General features: G+C 42.1%; 1 protein-coding gene across 3 annotated transcripts in view; it reads left to right on the top strand.

The window, feature by feature from the left end:
* The first annotated feature begins 2,740 nt into the window (after positions 1-2,740).
* The window catches only part of PBX3 (PBX homeobox 3), a 221,409-nt gene continuing 208,100 nt past the window's right edge, over positions 2,741-16,049 (top strand). The window contains exons 1-2 of one of the 3 annotated variants that reach the window (XM_043566213.1): positions 2,741-3,174; positions 4,114-4,187. In XM_043566213.1, coding sequence (XP_043422148.1) covers positions 2,975-3,174; positions 4,114-4,187 — 274 coding nt within the window. In that variant the 5' untranslated portion in view covers positions 2,741-2,974. Of the gene's footprint in view, positions 3,175-3,750; positions 3,837-4,113; positions 4,188-16,049 lie in introns of those variants that run through there. The other 2 variants (XM_043566215.1, XM_043566214.1) reach the window with 2 other exon arrangements.

Consider the following 16,049-nt stretch of genomic DNA (forward strand, 5'->3'; position numbering starts at 1 on the left):
AACAAGTTGTTTTATTCCTAATTGCTGGCATTTGCTTAACTGTTTTCTTAATTCTAATTTATGTTTTTATGTTCCAGTTTGTTTACATAGCCCATAGTTCCCAATTGCCTTTATTTGCTTAAGTGTTTCTTTAATTTTATTTACATTTTTATATATGTTGCTTTGCTTACATAACTCACTGTTTGGAGTGGGCTAGAAATAACCATAAATCCCCATTGCTAATTAGCTTCATCCTCATGACTGATTAGTCAAGCTTATGAGCCTAGAAGAAGGGCAGGAAGGTGGCCTGATAGTGAGTCACAGGATCAATGAATTTTAGAACTGGAAGGAATTTAGAAGTTAAGGCGTCTTTCAGACAGAATTCTGTGGTTTTACATCTTCAGCATTGGAAAATTAACGAAAGATTGGCTGCTGGCTCTTGTTCCTTTATGCAAAAAATGCATAAGGATTTGGTGACAGCTTTGAAAAACAAGTGAAGAATAAAGAGAAAGCCCAATCAATGATGTCTATGAGTAACCCATAATGGGGGCTTGAAAGAAGAATCAGAAACTTGACATATGAATGGGCTATAGAAGAGCAGAGAATATTAATGAACATGAGGGGGCTTCTTTGGAAGTAAGTAAGCAGAGTGGATTATTTGGAACTCCCTCTCCAGCAGCTGTGCAGTTTGTAAAGATTTTAGCTTGCCTAACTATAAGGTTAGCTATTAGCTTTGCAGTGGGGAGTATTTAAAAGTACACACAACATATGAAGGAAAGAACCTGGAACCGAGTAGCCTGCTTCATTCCAAGAATCCATCTGGCATGTAAAGAACTGCTTGTCCTACATTAAACCCTGCAGAGTAAGAGCCATTTTTCATATCTCATACCCCTATTTTTGGTTTCAGATAAGACAGCTTACTGAGTTTGGGGAATGAACAAGACTTTTCAGAAACACCTAACCAAAGAACCCATTTACGATGAGCTCCGCGAAACTCAAAATGGAGAAAACATGTTGAAGCCTTTTGGGAAATCAGGTTACAAGAAAGCTCAAGCGTCCACAAGCGGCTGAAATCTAGATCCCTAAATAATGTGCGGTTTTAGCTATTTGTAGACAGAGAACAATGGAAGAAAAGGCGTTATGGATATGCAAATCTGTGGCTGGGAACCCCACCATTAAATGACTCATGGTGATGGGGTAAGTTGATGAGTGAAATCTAGTCTATCCTTAAGTAAACATATCTTTGTAATAAAGAGCTCGTTTTTGCAGCTTTGGTCCATCTGGAGGCAGCTGAAAGCAAACTCTGCCAAAGGAGTAATCCCTGGATTACCAAGAATTGCAGAGTATGTGAAGTGTTGTGAGGCTTGAATTGGTCCTGGATGTCAGGCCCTTTCCCTCCTCCCCGAGACAGTTCCCTCTGACATATTTTCATTTGCTCCCCTTTCAAGAGAGTGTATGGCATTCGGATCCGCTCAAAGCAGACATCAAACATGCGGGACAACAGGCCACCACCTTACCTGGTCACCTCTTGAGGAACAGCCCAAGGCCGGAGCGCGGGCCCAACTCGGAGCAGCGCCCTCTCTGTTACTATGGTGATCGCGGGGGGCGGGGCGGGGCCACCATCCGCAGCTTCCCCGCCTCTGCCCAGGACATTTCGAACGCTCCAATTGCGACAGCTCTTTCTTGCCTCTGTCCCGCCCCGTTCGGTTCCTAGCGTAATGCGATTGGCCTGGGACTGGCGGCCGGAACCCTGAGGGTACCACCTCCCGACGGGAAGAGCGGGAAAGTGTACCAGGCGCTGTCCAAGGCGTGAAGCTCGCGGAGCTGCCGGGAAGCACATGGGTGGCTTTGGAACGAGTTGCCCCGTGTCCCGTGCACAACTCTTCGCACTCATGACTGCTAACACTAGGGATCAGGAGCTGGGGTGTGGGTACAGCGTTTGCAGGCCGGGTGGGGGGGGCCCAGACCCGCGGGCGGAGGACGCATCCAGGCGTGAGGACACAGTGCCGCGCTCTCGGGCGCTGGGGCTCAGAGGCCAGAGGGGCGGGCCGTAATTCGGGGGCGGCACCAGCGGCGGCGGCGGGAGGCGCAGAGCCCAATGAGCGCGCGCGCCGCCCTCGGGGGCGGAGCGTGCGGAGCGCTCCCCGCCCTCCCTCTCGCCCCCGCCCCTCCCCCCGGGCGCCGGGGCCGCAGTGAGTGAGTGGCACTGGCAGCCTGTCAATCCCTCAGCCGAACGGCCTTCGAGCCCGGTCCGCGGCGGCTGCTGGCAGGGTGCGCGGCTCCGGCAGTGGCGGCGGCGACTTCTCCCGCCCCATCAATCTGCTGTCCGCCCGGCGCGCGGCCCGCCGGGGCCCTCCATCGGGCTCCGCGCCCCGCTGCGCCGGCCCGCCTGCTCCCAAACTTTCCTCCTCCGCCCCCTTCGCTCCTCTCGGCCCGCCCGCCGGCCTCCTCCTCCGCCGCCGCCTGCCGCCGCCGCTCCCTCCCCCGGGGCCGCCGGGGCTCGGATCCCGCCCGGCCGAGGAGGCGGCGGCGGCGGCGGCCGAGGGAGGGGAGTGCGCAGGCTGGCGCGGGGGGCGGCGGGCGTCCCGGCAACTCGGCCGGCGCTGAGGAGCAAGTTGCGCGGGGCCGCCCGGCGGGGCGCGCGGCGGCGAGGAGGCGGCGCGGCGGCCGCGTGAGGGCAGCGGGCGCCGCTGCCTCCGCCTCCGCCACCGCCGCGGAGCCCGGCGCTTCCGCCCGGCGCTTCTCCTGAGCTTCGGCGGGGGCGGAAGCCGGAGCCGGGCGCCCGTCCGCACCGCCTCAGCCGCGGGCCCCGCCGGCCGGGCCGCCCCCTCCCCGCGCGGGCGGGGAGCGCGCGGCCGCCTCCCCCTCCCCCTCCCCCTCTTTTCTTCTCCTCCCTCGTCGCCGCCGCCGCCGCCGCCGCCGCCGCCGCCGCCGCCGCCGCCTCAGCCTTCGCCTCAGCCGCCGCCGCCGCCCGCTCCCGCCCGCGCGCGGCGGGATGGACGATCAATCCAGGATGCTGCAGACTCTGGCCGGGGTGAACCTGGCCGGCCACTCGGTGCAGGGGGGCATGGCCCTGCCGCCTCCCCCGCACGGCCACGAAGGGGCGGACGGCGACGGCAGGAAGCAGGACATCGGCGACATCCTCCACCAGATCATGACCATCACCGACCAGAGCTTGGACGAGGCGCAAGCAAAGTTGGTGTCGTCTCATTAAGCATCTTTTGTGTGTGTGCGGGAGCCGGGCCCGCGGCCGAGTCGCGGCCCGGGGTGGCGCCCGGGGCAGGGGCCTCAGCCCCGGGCAGGGAACTTTCTCCGCAAATCGCCCGCCCGCCCGGGCCTCGGGGGGACTTGCCCTCACCCCTCGACGCGGGCGGGAGTCGGCAAAGTTGCTCTCGGGGCTTGGGACGGACTTGGTGCCACGCGGATTTTGTGGTTTTCTCGCCCTCCCTCGCCTGGCCCTCTGGCAGCCCGGCCCCCTCCCACGGATTCAAACCTCCCGCCTGGACCCCGTGCACGCCGCCCCAAGAGGGCCCGGGGCCGCACTTGCGGGAAGTGCAACTTTCTCCTCCGGCCGGGAGTCGCGGTGCAGGGCTCCACTGGCCGCGGGACGCCCTCGCTGTGCGGGCGGCCGCCCCAGCCGGGCGGGCGCCGGGCGATGGGCGGTTCCCTGGCGGGTCCGGGTGCGGGCGGCCAAGTTCTCGGGGAAGGGAGGGCCGCCTCGCAAACTTTGCCGAGCTGTCACCGCCCGCTGGCCGCAGTCGGCCGGGCGCCCGCGCCGCGCCCGCTCCCCCTGTGGAGGGCTGACGCGGGAGCCCCGCCGCGCCGTCCCCTCCCCCGGGTCGCCGCCGTCTGCCGGGGTATCCAGGCTCCCCGCGCGGGTTCGCGCCCTGCGGTCGCCGAGGCTGCTGCCTGCCGGGCAGATGGGTCGCGCCTCGTTCGGGCTGGAGCTTTAGCCGCCGGAGCTTGCGGGCTGTCGCTAACTAGTCAACTTGAGTTTCTGTTGACTTGTCGTGGTTCCAAGGAGCCTTCCAAAATAGAGGGCCGGAATTAAATCTTGGGTCTAACTTAAAGGAAGGCGCCATATTATTCCATAGGTGATGCTAATACCTTTGTGTTTTGCTATTTGTTTTTTAGGAAACATGCCCTGAACTGTCACAGAATGAAACCCGCGCTCTTCAGCGTCCTGTGTGAGATCAAAGAGAAAACAGGTAAGAGGCTGCGCCCCACAGTGGGCCTGGAGACCCCCGAGGTGGGGTCAGAGCTACTCCTTCCACTCTCCAGTTGAGAGCTGCTGCTTTTGGGCACCGCCATCTTTGATCATTCTCTGCTTCCCACCTCCTGGTCTTGAGAAAAAACTGCAATAAATCTGGAGTCGATTTCTCAATTCCGCTCCTGGTATAAAATGAAGTGTAGATGCGGACGGGGCTGGGTCGCTGTCCCCAGGCGGCCGCCCCTGGCTGCGGGCTGGGAGGGGGCCCAGAGCACCAGCCGCCCTCTCCCGCTCCTTTCGCCTCGTTTGTGTGTCAGTTTTTAAAAGGAGCAACGGGAGACTGGATGCCAGGGACCGAGTCCCCGGGAGAAGCATCGCCCGAACTTTGTTTTACTTAGACAGCCCTAAGCTTCAGCTCCACAAATAGAAGAATAGACTCAATTGAACGGACTCCAGTAGGATGTTTGAATTAGTGTTTTAGTTGGGAAGGCTACTTTTAAGGACCCAGAAAGGGTAATGATGTGTTTAGGCATGTTCAACGTATTACCTCTATTAGTACTTTCATTAAATTTTATGCTTGAAGTCATTACACTGTAAATATGTTTAATATATTTTGTAAAGTAGAAAAAGGTTCACAGTTGCAGATTAAACAATTTTTGAAGTGTCCAAGGCAGGGAATGCAGGAGAAGACAGGTTTTGCAGAAGTGCTGAAATAAAAACTACAAGAACACGTTAAACAAATTTCTGGCAATTGACTTCAATTTAATTTTCTTGTTAGACTTTTTAAAATTAAGGGTATTTTAGTCTTGAGGTGGTAGTAGTGACTCAAATGGAATTGGAAATTTAATCTAGATGTTTTAGTTCCAATTTGGCATTATCTGCCCTGTATATGGCAAATAAGTGCATTAAACAAGCTTTACTGTGTGTGTGTGTGTGTGTGTGTGTGTGTGTGTGTGTGTGTGTTGGCTATATGGTATTATAAAGTTGCTGTTTTTTAACTTCAGGCAAAGAAGAGAAAGTTAAAAGTTCAGGATATAGCAATATCCAAATGATGCTGTTTAAAACATTAAATGTCATTGTGTTTAAATCGAGTGTACAAATAATAACACACAAAATATACTTGTTTGTTGGTAGGAGAGTTGCCCTCCTTTTAAACAGATTTTTCACTCTGCAATGCTATTCTGATTCTAAAAGTAATCAAAAGAAGATGATGGGTTTTTGCCACCTTTTAAAATATATGCTAAGACCCTAAGTAACAGAAAATATTGAGATCCTTAAAGATAGTTTTCCTCCTTTTCATTCACATAGTATTCATGGTTTGTAAATGTTGAGTGATCCCTTTTAAGGTATATTTTACATTTTGAAAACCACAGGCATTTTAAATTCCTAACTTTTACTGTGTGTTGATTTTTAGCCATCTTTTAGCAAGCAATGTGATTTAAAATGGTAGATAATTTTTATCTGACTATAAAATAAGACACCAAACATTAAATCTTGAAGATTTTTAGTTTAGAAGCCTGAAAGTGTACAATTCTCAGTAAATTATGTTGCTTAATGTCCAAGGATTTTCTTGCTATCAGGGCTCCACTTCAGTTTCTGCTGACAGCTAAGCACTGGGGTATTGACTATGTTGTGAATATTAAGATTGATTCAACTCACAGGGCATTATATTACTAGGGAGAGGGGATTGATATTCTTCCCCTATCACCCCCTTCTCGTTATTTGTGTGTGTGTATGTATGTATGTATGTATGTATGTATTTATCTTTTTTCTTTTTTTTTTTTGCCTTTTTAAAGTTTTGGCCTAGCCAGCTTGAGAACCAAACCCAGCAAACTGCTTTTCTTGTTTAGACATTTAGCAGCAGGCAGAATTCAATTAGGAGGCATAAGTCCTCTAGTTGCTTATTTGCACAAGACTTAGTTACACCATTCTGAAAGGAAAGTATAGTCAGCCTCATGTCAAAGGTGAGTTACGAAAAAGAAACAAGTCTTTTCAGAGTCTGGGATTACTGGCAGAGAGAGCTTTGGTAGGGCTCTTGCTATTTAAGAAGCAAGAGGTAGCTGACAAAGGAAATTTTTGTCTTTTGAAAATTGTTTCTGAGGCTTTCAGTGATAACTTGTAAATTAGATCCTCTTTTTATGCTTTGGCCGGCATATTCAAGTTTGCACGTTATCTCTTTTGTAAAAAGCCAACAGCCAACAAAGAGTAAAGGCGGCTGTCTGGGCAGAGGCATCTTCCTGCCTGCCTCTCTAAGCTCGAGAGGGCTGGGATTTAAGTACCGAATGATTGATGGGGGTGAAGCTCTTTCTCTCCTCTCCTTTCTCCCTTACTACCCATAGCTCCACCTCACCCTCCAAAAGTAGTCTTAGAAGGAGACAGGGACGCTGGACCCAGTATCCTTGATTTGAAATAAAACATCTGTGTAGACATTAGTGTTACCAAAGCAAAGAAAGCAGGGCAGCAAATTTCAGGCCTCCCCCCTTCCTCCCCACATCTGTTCCCACAGATAGGCTTTGGAAACATCATGAACTTATAAAATAAGCATTATAGAATATATGTGTATTGCATAATGTTTTTTCTGTAGATTATTTTATTTAATCTAATGATATAGTATCCAGAGAGTAATTCTGTGTAATCTGGAGAAAGTTTACCTAGTCATTTGTAACAGAAACCGGAACATTATGTGATGACTCTATTCTGCATAATGGAGGGGTAGGGGGTGGTTGTCTGGTGGGGAGGTGGGGGGGAACTGTCACTTCGGTGGATAATGTCATTTCAGTTGTGCTTCTCCTAAAATAAGACAAAATCATTTCTTTAAAAAAATTCCATGTATTTATAGATCTGCCAGTAGGTTTTGAGGTTTCTGATCAGGCAGTGAACACAGCCAGTTCTGATGCACGTGAGGGATTTAGTTGGAAACATCTTTTTTCTCTCCTACCACATATGAAGAGGTATTTTTCCTTTCTGACAGATAAATGGGTAATCTACCACAATTATATTATTTTCTTGTTCAGAGGTAGGGAAAGTATACTTTTACTATGAGATGCTTGCTTTTTCTTGAAAATGTATTCTTTTGTAAAATTCATCATACAATTATTTTGGGGTAGAAACGTCATCACTAGTTGAATTGTGATATTTATGCATTTTGAAAGCAACTGAAAAGTCATAGACTTTAAAATCAACATATTTGTCTATTTTAAACTAAGCAACTAGCGAGAGTAGTTATATATATATGTTGAGATTTTCCTCTTAATTACTTTTTAGCCATATTTTACCATCTATCTCTTCTTAAATATTCCTGATGCTCTGAGGTCTCCTCATCTACATACTTCTTTTGGTGCATTCCCTCACATCTTTTTGGCCACCTTAATCTTGATTATTGAAGTACTTTTCTTTGTGAAAATATTCCATCCTCACAAATCTGCCTTCTTTCCCAAACCTTTAATTATGAGAGTTCAAATGAACAAAATGGTTCTTTTTGAGAAAGAAATGTATTTTTAAGAAATTTTAATGAAAACCCAACATTTCAGTATATAACTGAAGCATACTGTGAAAAAAAAATTGTACTAAAAAAAAAAAAAACAACACAATCTTTTCCTTTCTAAATGGTAGGTTAAAATATTCTATGTTGATAGCTGCCAACCAAACTCTGATTTATTGCCACCACAAACCCTAAATAGCGTTCATTTACTAGTAATGTCTAATGGCATACATGATGGTTTGCCAGATTTGTGGCCTTTGTGAGGCTTATAAGCAGGACTGACTTGGGAAGATCATAAAACTTAATGAACTTCTCTACTGCAGGAGGTGTCCGCAGGGGAAGAGAAAGGCCTGCTTGGCTGGTTGGGCTGGTTGAAGTATTTTTTATGTTTAAGGAGAAGAAGAAAATGACTATTAAAAATGCTTTACTTTTGAAGGACCCTCCTCCCCCAGAAGGAGTCATAAGAATTTTAGATATCAAAACTGGATTTAAGAATGTAGCTTGTTATGTGAGTTTTTCTATGCCTTTAGGATATGATATATATGTGATTAAACCTTTTATCTTTAGTGTTATCAGTGTGGCTAGGTTTCAAGGACAGAGCAGGGAACTCAGTGAATACCTCTCCATTTAATTCTGACCCTACAGGCTTCGAGACTTATTGGAATCTTCTTTTTTCTGTTTTCTTTTTTTTTTAATGATTCAGTATAAAATGTGTTCATTTTTCATTGCACAGTGCCCTGTAATTCTTTAATTCCCAGTGTATAAAAACCAAATATTCCATGAAGTGAAAATTTAATAGGAAAGGTGAAAACTGTTATATGTGAGAATAAATGTTATTGTATATATTGCATATGTTCTTTTAAGTTACTTTTGCAGTGTTTCCAATATAATTATCATTATCTGTTCCAGACTTTTAAAAGCAAATGCACTGTTCCATATATGATTCATTCTTGTATTTTAATGAACTTATTTTCCAGTTGTAAAAAACTTTTTATTATGGACAAGTGGAAACATAAAAAACATGTAGAGAGAAGAGAAACTCGAACCCCCATGAACTAATCGCCCACTTTTCAGCAGTTAGCCACACTTGGCCAATCTTGTTTTCTCTGTAACTCCCACCCTTTTAGGATTATTTGGAAGCCAATTTTAATGGACTGTTAACATTTTAAATTTCATATCAATTTTTGACACGTTATGTCTTGTTTACATTGGAAATATTAAATGACTAAACAGGAAAAAAATATAAAATCAGTATATCTTAGAAATGTCATTAATTATCACTTTATCACCAATCTTTCCTTAAAGTAATTTAAGAATATTTTTATTGAATTTTATCTATTTCTATAGATTTGTATGTATAACTCACCATAGCTTTTAAGGAGGTATTGAGGGAAGATGTAAAAGACTGTTGTTTTTCTAACTTACTTTTCCTCTCTCTTCCTTTTAAGATAACACATGCAATATATTCGTAGAAAACCTAGAAAAAAAATCCAACTACCATACTGGTTTAGAACTTCATGATCAAGTATCGTATTATCTTAAAAATATGGGAATATCTTCCAACTCTTTTTTCTTCTTCCCTATAAAAATATATTGAACCTTCTTGTCAATACTAACTTGATCTGTACAAGTAATTCTTTCATGCCTTAGTTTTAGTAGAGTTCATTTTATTACAGATTTGTGTAGTTTTGGTCTTTTACTTGGGACTTTACTGTGTTACTTTCTTAATTTACATAATTTTATTCCTAATCAGAAGTGTATTAATACGGTGGCAAAGGAAGCCCTGATTTTCCCCAAAGAGCATATTGTTTCATCGGCTCTCATAAAGTGTATCTGTGTACATCTTTCATGCTGTGATTCTTTCCCTTTTAATTAATTTCATTTGTATTTTTAGATTTCAATTTATAAATTTTGTAAAAGGCTATTTACAAGACAGATTTAAGTTTAACATTTCATTTAGATTATTTATATTTTGATACTGTATGGTGGCATTGTACAGGATGAAGTTCTGTTATATGAAGTATGGTTATAAAGAATTGAAACCACATTTCATGAACCACACCCTAAATCAGTCACCACTTTATTTTATACTCATACCATTGAGGTATCTATTCAGAATAAATACTTAAAATGTCAGCACAAACACATCAAGTTAAATAAAGATTTTAGACTCTTTTTCCTCTATTCATGTACATGTGGACATCTTTAGGTATTTATTATTTCAATATTGACACTGTGAGAATAATGTTTTATTTGTTTTCTCAGCAGGCTTGTGTTTTAGCCATTTATCAGTGTGATCAGCATGATTTAGGTAGTAACTGACTAACAAAGCTCGCACACCACCCTTTCCATGTTGACCTTTTCAAGCATTGCTCTACTTCATAGGCCATTTGAGTCTTTAAGTATGAAGAGAGTAAATAATTTACATCACTGTGTAGTGTAAGTTGGCCGAAGTTTCCAGACCTGGCTCTCGGATTTTTTTTACAAAGTTATAGAAGCTAATTAAACAAATTGCTATCACAGCTAGGTGATAGTGTTGTTATACTTAGCACATAAATGAATAAGTAATGCTTGAACAGGTCACTGAAAAAATAAACTATCGTTTTTATGCCATCAGACACAGAACATGTTAGAAAACAAATTTCAATAATCTTCAAACTTAATTCTAATTATTGCTGTTGTAGGTAGAATAGTAACCAGAATCTCTTCTTTATTTTTTTGTAGACGTAGTCCATAAGTATAATATGTTTGTAGTTTTGACGGTAACAGTAGTTTGCTTTGGTACTAAATTTGAGTGTATGTCTAGCAAAAAATTGGTGTGATAGAACGTTTTAAGTTGAATTGGCATAGTATTTTTTTTTTTTTTTTGGACTGACTATATGATAGTAGCTGATTAGGACTGAAAACAGTTAAAATTAAGTATGGATAAAAATAATTGTTAAAAGTTTTGTACTTCTTTTTTTTCTTCAGTTTGCTTTAAAAATGTTACGCTATTTTGAACACTAACCCTTTTTGTGTGATCATATTAATGAGGACTTGGTATACACTGTAAGCCTTTTAAGGCTGATGATTCCTCATGATGTTTAAACCGTTATTTGGGAGACTCAACATATGTTATGGCAAAATGATTTTTTTTGTGTGTTTGTTTTGTTTTATGTGATACATCAGTTTTCAAAGCACATTTCTTAGGCATCAGAGTCCAGCAGGTGGCTTTTTACATTAAAAAAATTCATAAATTTTAAAATCCCATAAAATTTTATTTCAAATTCAAATTAACTAATTGAGAATGTCAACATTTCCACTGTCTCTATATTAACATTTATAATAGAACAAATGGTTGCATATAGAAATTATCTGCAACATAATCTAAATTAAGATTCTAAACAGGCATTACAGATGCTGGTAACTTTGGCAATTATCATTTTGTTTGGTGAACAGTAGTAAAACAGTGTGCGGTAAAAGTGTTTAGAGAGAGAGGATAAATAAATTGAACAGTTTTGCAATGCAAAGTGGTTTGTGGTGTTTTTGAGGATTTCTTGGCTCTCTCTTAACTGCTATTGTGAGCCTGGAGCAGATTTCCCCATTGCTAATGCCCTAGAAGTATTAATTCACTTTGATATGCTAATTAGAGGGCATTATGCAAGAAATGAGATTAAGTGGCAGCATGAAGCCATTTGCCTGTCAGTAAATTGAGAGCTTTAGCATCAGGAGGAGCTTTGTTTTTTTTTTTTTTGGGGGGGGGGGGGTTGGGTTTTTTTTTTTTTTTTTTTAGTTTCTCTTGGTTTTGCATATAAATAAAATTGATTGAAAGGTCTAGAGAAGCTTCTAGAACATCAGTGTATTTTCTCCCCTCTTATGATTATTGAAACGTGGTGTTACAGAATTTTTCTGAATATTAATTGACCTAATTGGAGATACAAAGAAGTGTTTATTGTACTCTCTCTATATGAAAGTATACTAAGAATTTTGTGTCATCTAGTCTTTTTTCTAAAGCCTAATTTCAGCAACGTGGCTAGTAACTGTTATCACTTCTTTTCAGAGTGTAAACGTGTGTGCACGCTAGTGCAGCAGTCTTCACTAAACTGAACTTCACAAGAATCTCTCCTTTATGAGGGAAAGAAAGAATAAATAGTTGACTTGGGTTTCGGGAAACTATATTAAATGAGCATTAAGACTATGGCTTCGGTACCTAAAAGCTGAAACAGTTAGCATAAGTGGTTATGCTCTGCACTTCACACACCTGTAGCATTTACATGTCAGCATATATCTGTTGTGTAAGATCACCACATTATTTGATTTTCATGTTGGAGGTTGAGTTTTGTCCTTGATTCTGATTTTGCTGACTTTGGTGATTTAAGGCAGGCCTCCGATATTTCTGTCTGTAAAGCCACTATGTGATTTTGTGTATTTTGTTGGGAGATTACATGAATGAATACTGTGATTGGAATGGTAGATTGCAAGAAAGACAGAACTTCTCTGGGCCTATGAAAAATTTAAGATTTCCTCCAACGTGGAACTTTTTTACCTGTTGTAAACCATTGCTAGAAGTAGAATTGCAAAACTCTGCCCTGCTACCAGGGTGTGGTTAGATAGGACAGAGTTTGGATAAAACATTTATATTGAGGTTTGGTTCTGGTGTCTGAATTCCACCACTGTGGCTATGACTCTAGACCCAGTAAACCATAACTTCTCTTTAGAGCCATATGGATTATTTAGTCACCACAGCTGCCGTGCATACTCACTACCAAGGCTGGCATCTCCTCGGTGTGCATGTGTGGTGCCTGGTAATGTTAATGGGAATTAGGAATGTGCACACAGAGAGGGCAATGAGAGTCTCTCCTGAGACAAAAGTCCCGATTACATTTCTCAGTGAAGAGGACTTAGTGTACCTACATATTAGCTGCTCTTCTAAATGAAATAACTTGCTTCCTTTAAATTCTCATTCCCTTCTCACACTCCCTGAACTAGTTAAATCAATGAATCCTCATTAGTCTATGATTACTTGCAAAATTTCATTTAAAGCATAGGAAGTTATTTTTGATTGAAATGGGAACAAAAAGCTTTTGAAATTGCATATTAGTATTATTTTTTTAAATAAAAGGTTTCTACAGGCTTTCACACATACAAAGCCTTGCATGTAGGAATTTATAGAGAAATTATTGAGAGGGACTCCTGAAATAACTTGACTGGCATTTGATGGGGGGGGGGGGAATCACTACATTTAAAAACATGTATATAAGGGAAATGGAAAGCTTGTATGTGATGTTCTGTAGAAACCTTTACTATATTAGTGTCCTCAAATGAAGAGGAATTGACTTAGGTAGTGTCATAAGTTTCTCCCCCCCCCCCACTTCTTTCAAAAAAAAAAAAAACAACACTAAGGATGAAGGTAGTTGGAATTCATAGTCAGATATATCATTTTCAACTTGGAATAGGAACTAGAACAGGAAATTGATTTTATATTTATTATGAAAGCAAGAACTCTGCCACCAACTGACAGCTATCCATGTTTTAGTTTTGTGATAATTGTTCACAGACATTACTCTGCAGTTGGCCCAGATTATTTATAATGTTGATTGGGAGCGTCTGTCCATTAAAAGGTATGTGTATAATGAATATCTTTAATTAAACCAAGTAATATTGGACTATTTTATTTTTCTTTTACATTGAATCTTAGGTTTAGGATTAACTGTCAGTACTGGTAAGAACAAGTTACAATAGATTGTGCAATGATTTCTCTGGCTTCATGGATGTATTTATTACCATTTTTGAACAAATTATACTAACATGAAAAGTTGTGTTTGAAATGATTGTGTGCTAGATAAGGCGATACATTACAGGAATGGTTGGGTTTATGGAGCTTTATGTAGAGGTTTTCTCAGAAATTATAGCACAGGCCTGTCACTATAAAACCCAGTGATACAGTTGGTAATAACATACAGTGAAGATATTTTTAGATTTTCACTTGTTATTCAAATAAGTGAGAACCCTCCAGTTTTTCTCGTCATATTTCTTTGTTGGAATCAGTAGAGGGAAAAAATGAAGGAAATTCTTTTAACTGTGTATGGGGTGTGGGTGTTTGACTTGACTGAATTTCTTCTTGCTCACCACTTGTTAGAGCAGTAATGTGATATTGAGGATATCCTTGGGAACTTATTGACTTCTTGGTTCTTGACCTTTTGACAGTGATCATGTATAGGAATGGAATGTCTGGAAATGAGATGATGGACTCTATAAACATAAATTCTATTTTGTTAATGTGTTACATGAGCTGATTCTGATTTACCTAAATGTAGGACATTTTATGTTCAAAGAAGGAAACATTTCTTCCATTTGGTTTAATCAGGCTAATGATGTTGTAGTTTCTAACATTAAACCAATTCTCTTTTTGACTGATTATCCTTATGGCTTTTTAGCTACTGTGATTATTATGTCACTCTTAAATTTCTAATACTTTACAAAATACTGGCTTAAATGTATGAGGGTTTTCTAGAACGAAACTACACTCTGTGTGTACTTTGTTTTAACTTGAATATTAGGAGTTTAAAGTTTATAGTTAGTTGATTGTTACTCAGTGATAAAATTATTTTGGAAATACAGACATCATTCTAATTTGAAAAAGTAAGCTGTCAACCATTGTAATGTGAGAAAAAAGATAAGTTGCTCCTATAAAGTTTTTCTTTTCAATTTTAAGTGTTAGAATTGATGGCCAAGACGTAGAATTGCCAAGTCTGTTCATCCTGAAGCAGTTTTAATTTGCTGAACCTAGCTGAGTGGAAAAGGCAAGGAAACCTCTCCCCTCCAGAAGATTCCATTCATTTAATGACGATAACAAAAACTACTACCATTTCTTGAGGACCATCTGTGTGTCGGGTATTGTGCTAGGTGTTTTAAGTGCATTAAAAAAAAAAAATGCTTGCACTTGGAAATTTAAAATATAATACATACTTCTTGGAAAAAATTCACATAATGCAGATGACGTATGGTATCTCTTAAACTTGCAGCAACCCTCCAAGGTGGGTACTTTGTCAGTGTGTAGACGAGGAAACCAACACCTCAGAAGTGAGGTAATTTGCCCTTTGCCCCATCCATAGTGGAGTGGCAACCCAGGCTCTCTTTGCACCAGAGGTGGTGGCAGAATCTTTCAGCTTGGGCCAGGAAAGTCGTGGAAATTGCTAATTCAAAGAAGATGGCAAAACCCGAGCTTAAAGAAATGTGGTCAGGTCCAAAGTGACACTGAGTGGCAGTGGAGCTGTGGTCAGCACTAGTGTAAATATTTGTAGACAACCATGTTTTACAGACTTCAGTTTAATGGCAAAAATCTGCCCTGAATGCCTCAGTAAATATATGCTGGAGAACAGAAGCCTATTCACTGAAGAAACAATTGACTTTAGCTTCTCTGTTGTTAAAGTGGCCTCTAGTGATGGTGCTGCGGTGACTAGATAGAGCAGAGGAGAATGGCTTCCTCCTGGCTGGTGGGCTGGCAGTTTCACTGGCACTGCCAAATGTACTTCCTATTTGTTGTGCAAGGGAATTGGAACAGTGAGGCATTTATCATATCATCCCCTACTCCTCATGCAAGCAAAAAAGGAGAAGTTGTCAATGAAAGAAAAAGAACTGTAATCGCACATTTACATATGCTTCTAATTGTTGATTTGGGGATTTTCTATGAATATAGCTTCACAAAACAGATGCTGTTTAAGAAAAGGGGGAACATAATTTTGTGGGCAATGAATTAAGTGTTTTTGTGGCCCTCTCATCCGTAGCTAGGAGCAGTTTGTGGACCGCGTCTGTGAACGCGGCTCATAATTGTTTTTCACACATAAGTTATGCAAATGAGCTTTTATGGCAACTGGCATAACAATTAGCATCCTCCAGCAATATTTTAGCAGGTTAATTGCAAAATTTCTAAATTGTACATCTGACTTGTTAATTAGGCATGACAGAGGTGGTAAAATAGTTATCTTCAGGCAGTGGCAGCCAGGAGCTGCTTGAAATGCAAAGAGCAACGATTGATTGGATTTGAGGGTTACAATTGTGGGAGCACTGCTGTTGTCAAGTGCCGCTGAGCAGCTCTGCTCCATCAGTTGCCTCAGAGCAAGAACCACGTAGTTGCTGCGAGTATCCTGCCATTTACAAATCTGCTTTATTTAACTCTACAACTCTCCCATTCCAACCTATCCGCACCGTTCATTTCATACAGTTTGTTCCGCGTTGGGATCATTGAAATGAAACAGCAACACAAAAGAAATTATCTTGTGCTTGAATTTCAGGACCCTGGAAGTTTACTTTCTATTTTAAAGTCCATCTCTGTATGTTTCCCTTAAAAAAGAAAAAGCAGATACAAATTTTTTATTAAATTATAAATCTCAGTTCTCA

The sequence above is a fragment of the Prionailurus bengalensis genome, chromosome D4 (genome assembly GCF_016509475.1).
Source record: "Prionailurus bengalensis isolate Pbe53 chromosome D4, Fcat_Pben_1.1_paternal_pri, whole genome shotgun sequence".
Taxonomy (NCBI): Eukaryota; Metazoa; Chordata; class Mammalia; order Carnivora; family Felidae; genus Prionailurus; species Prionailurus bengalensis.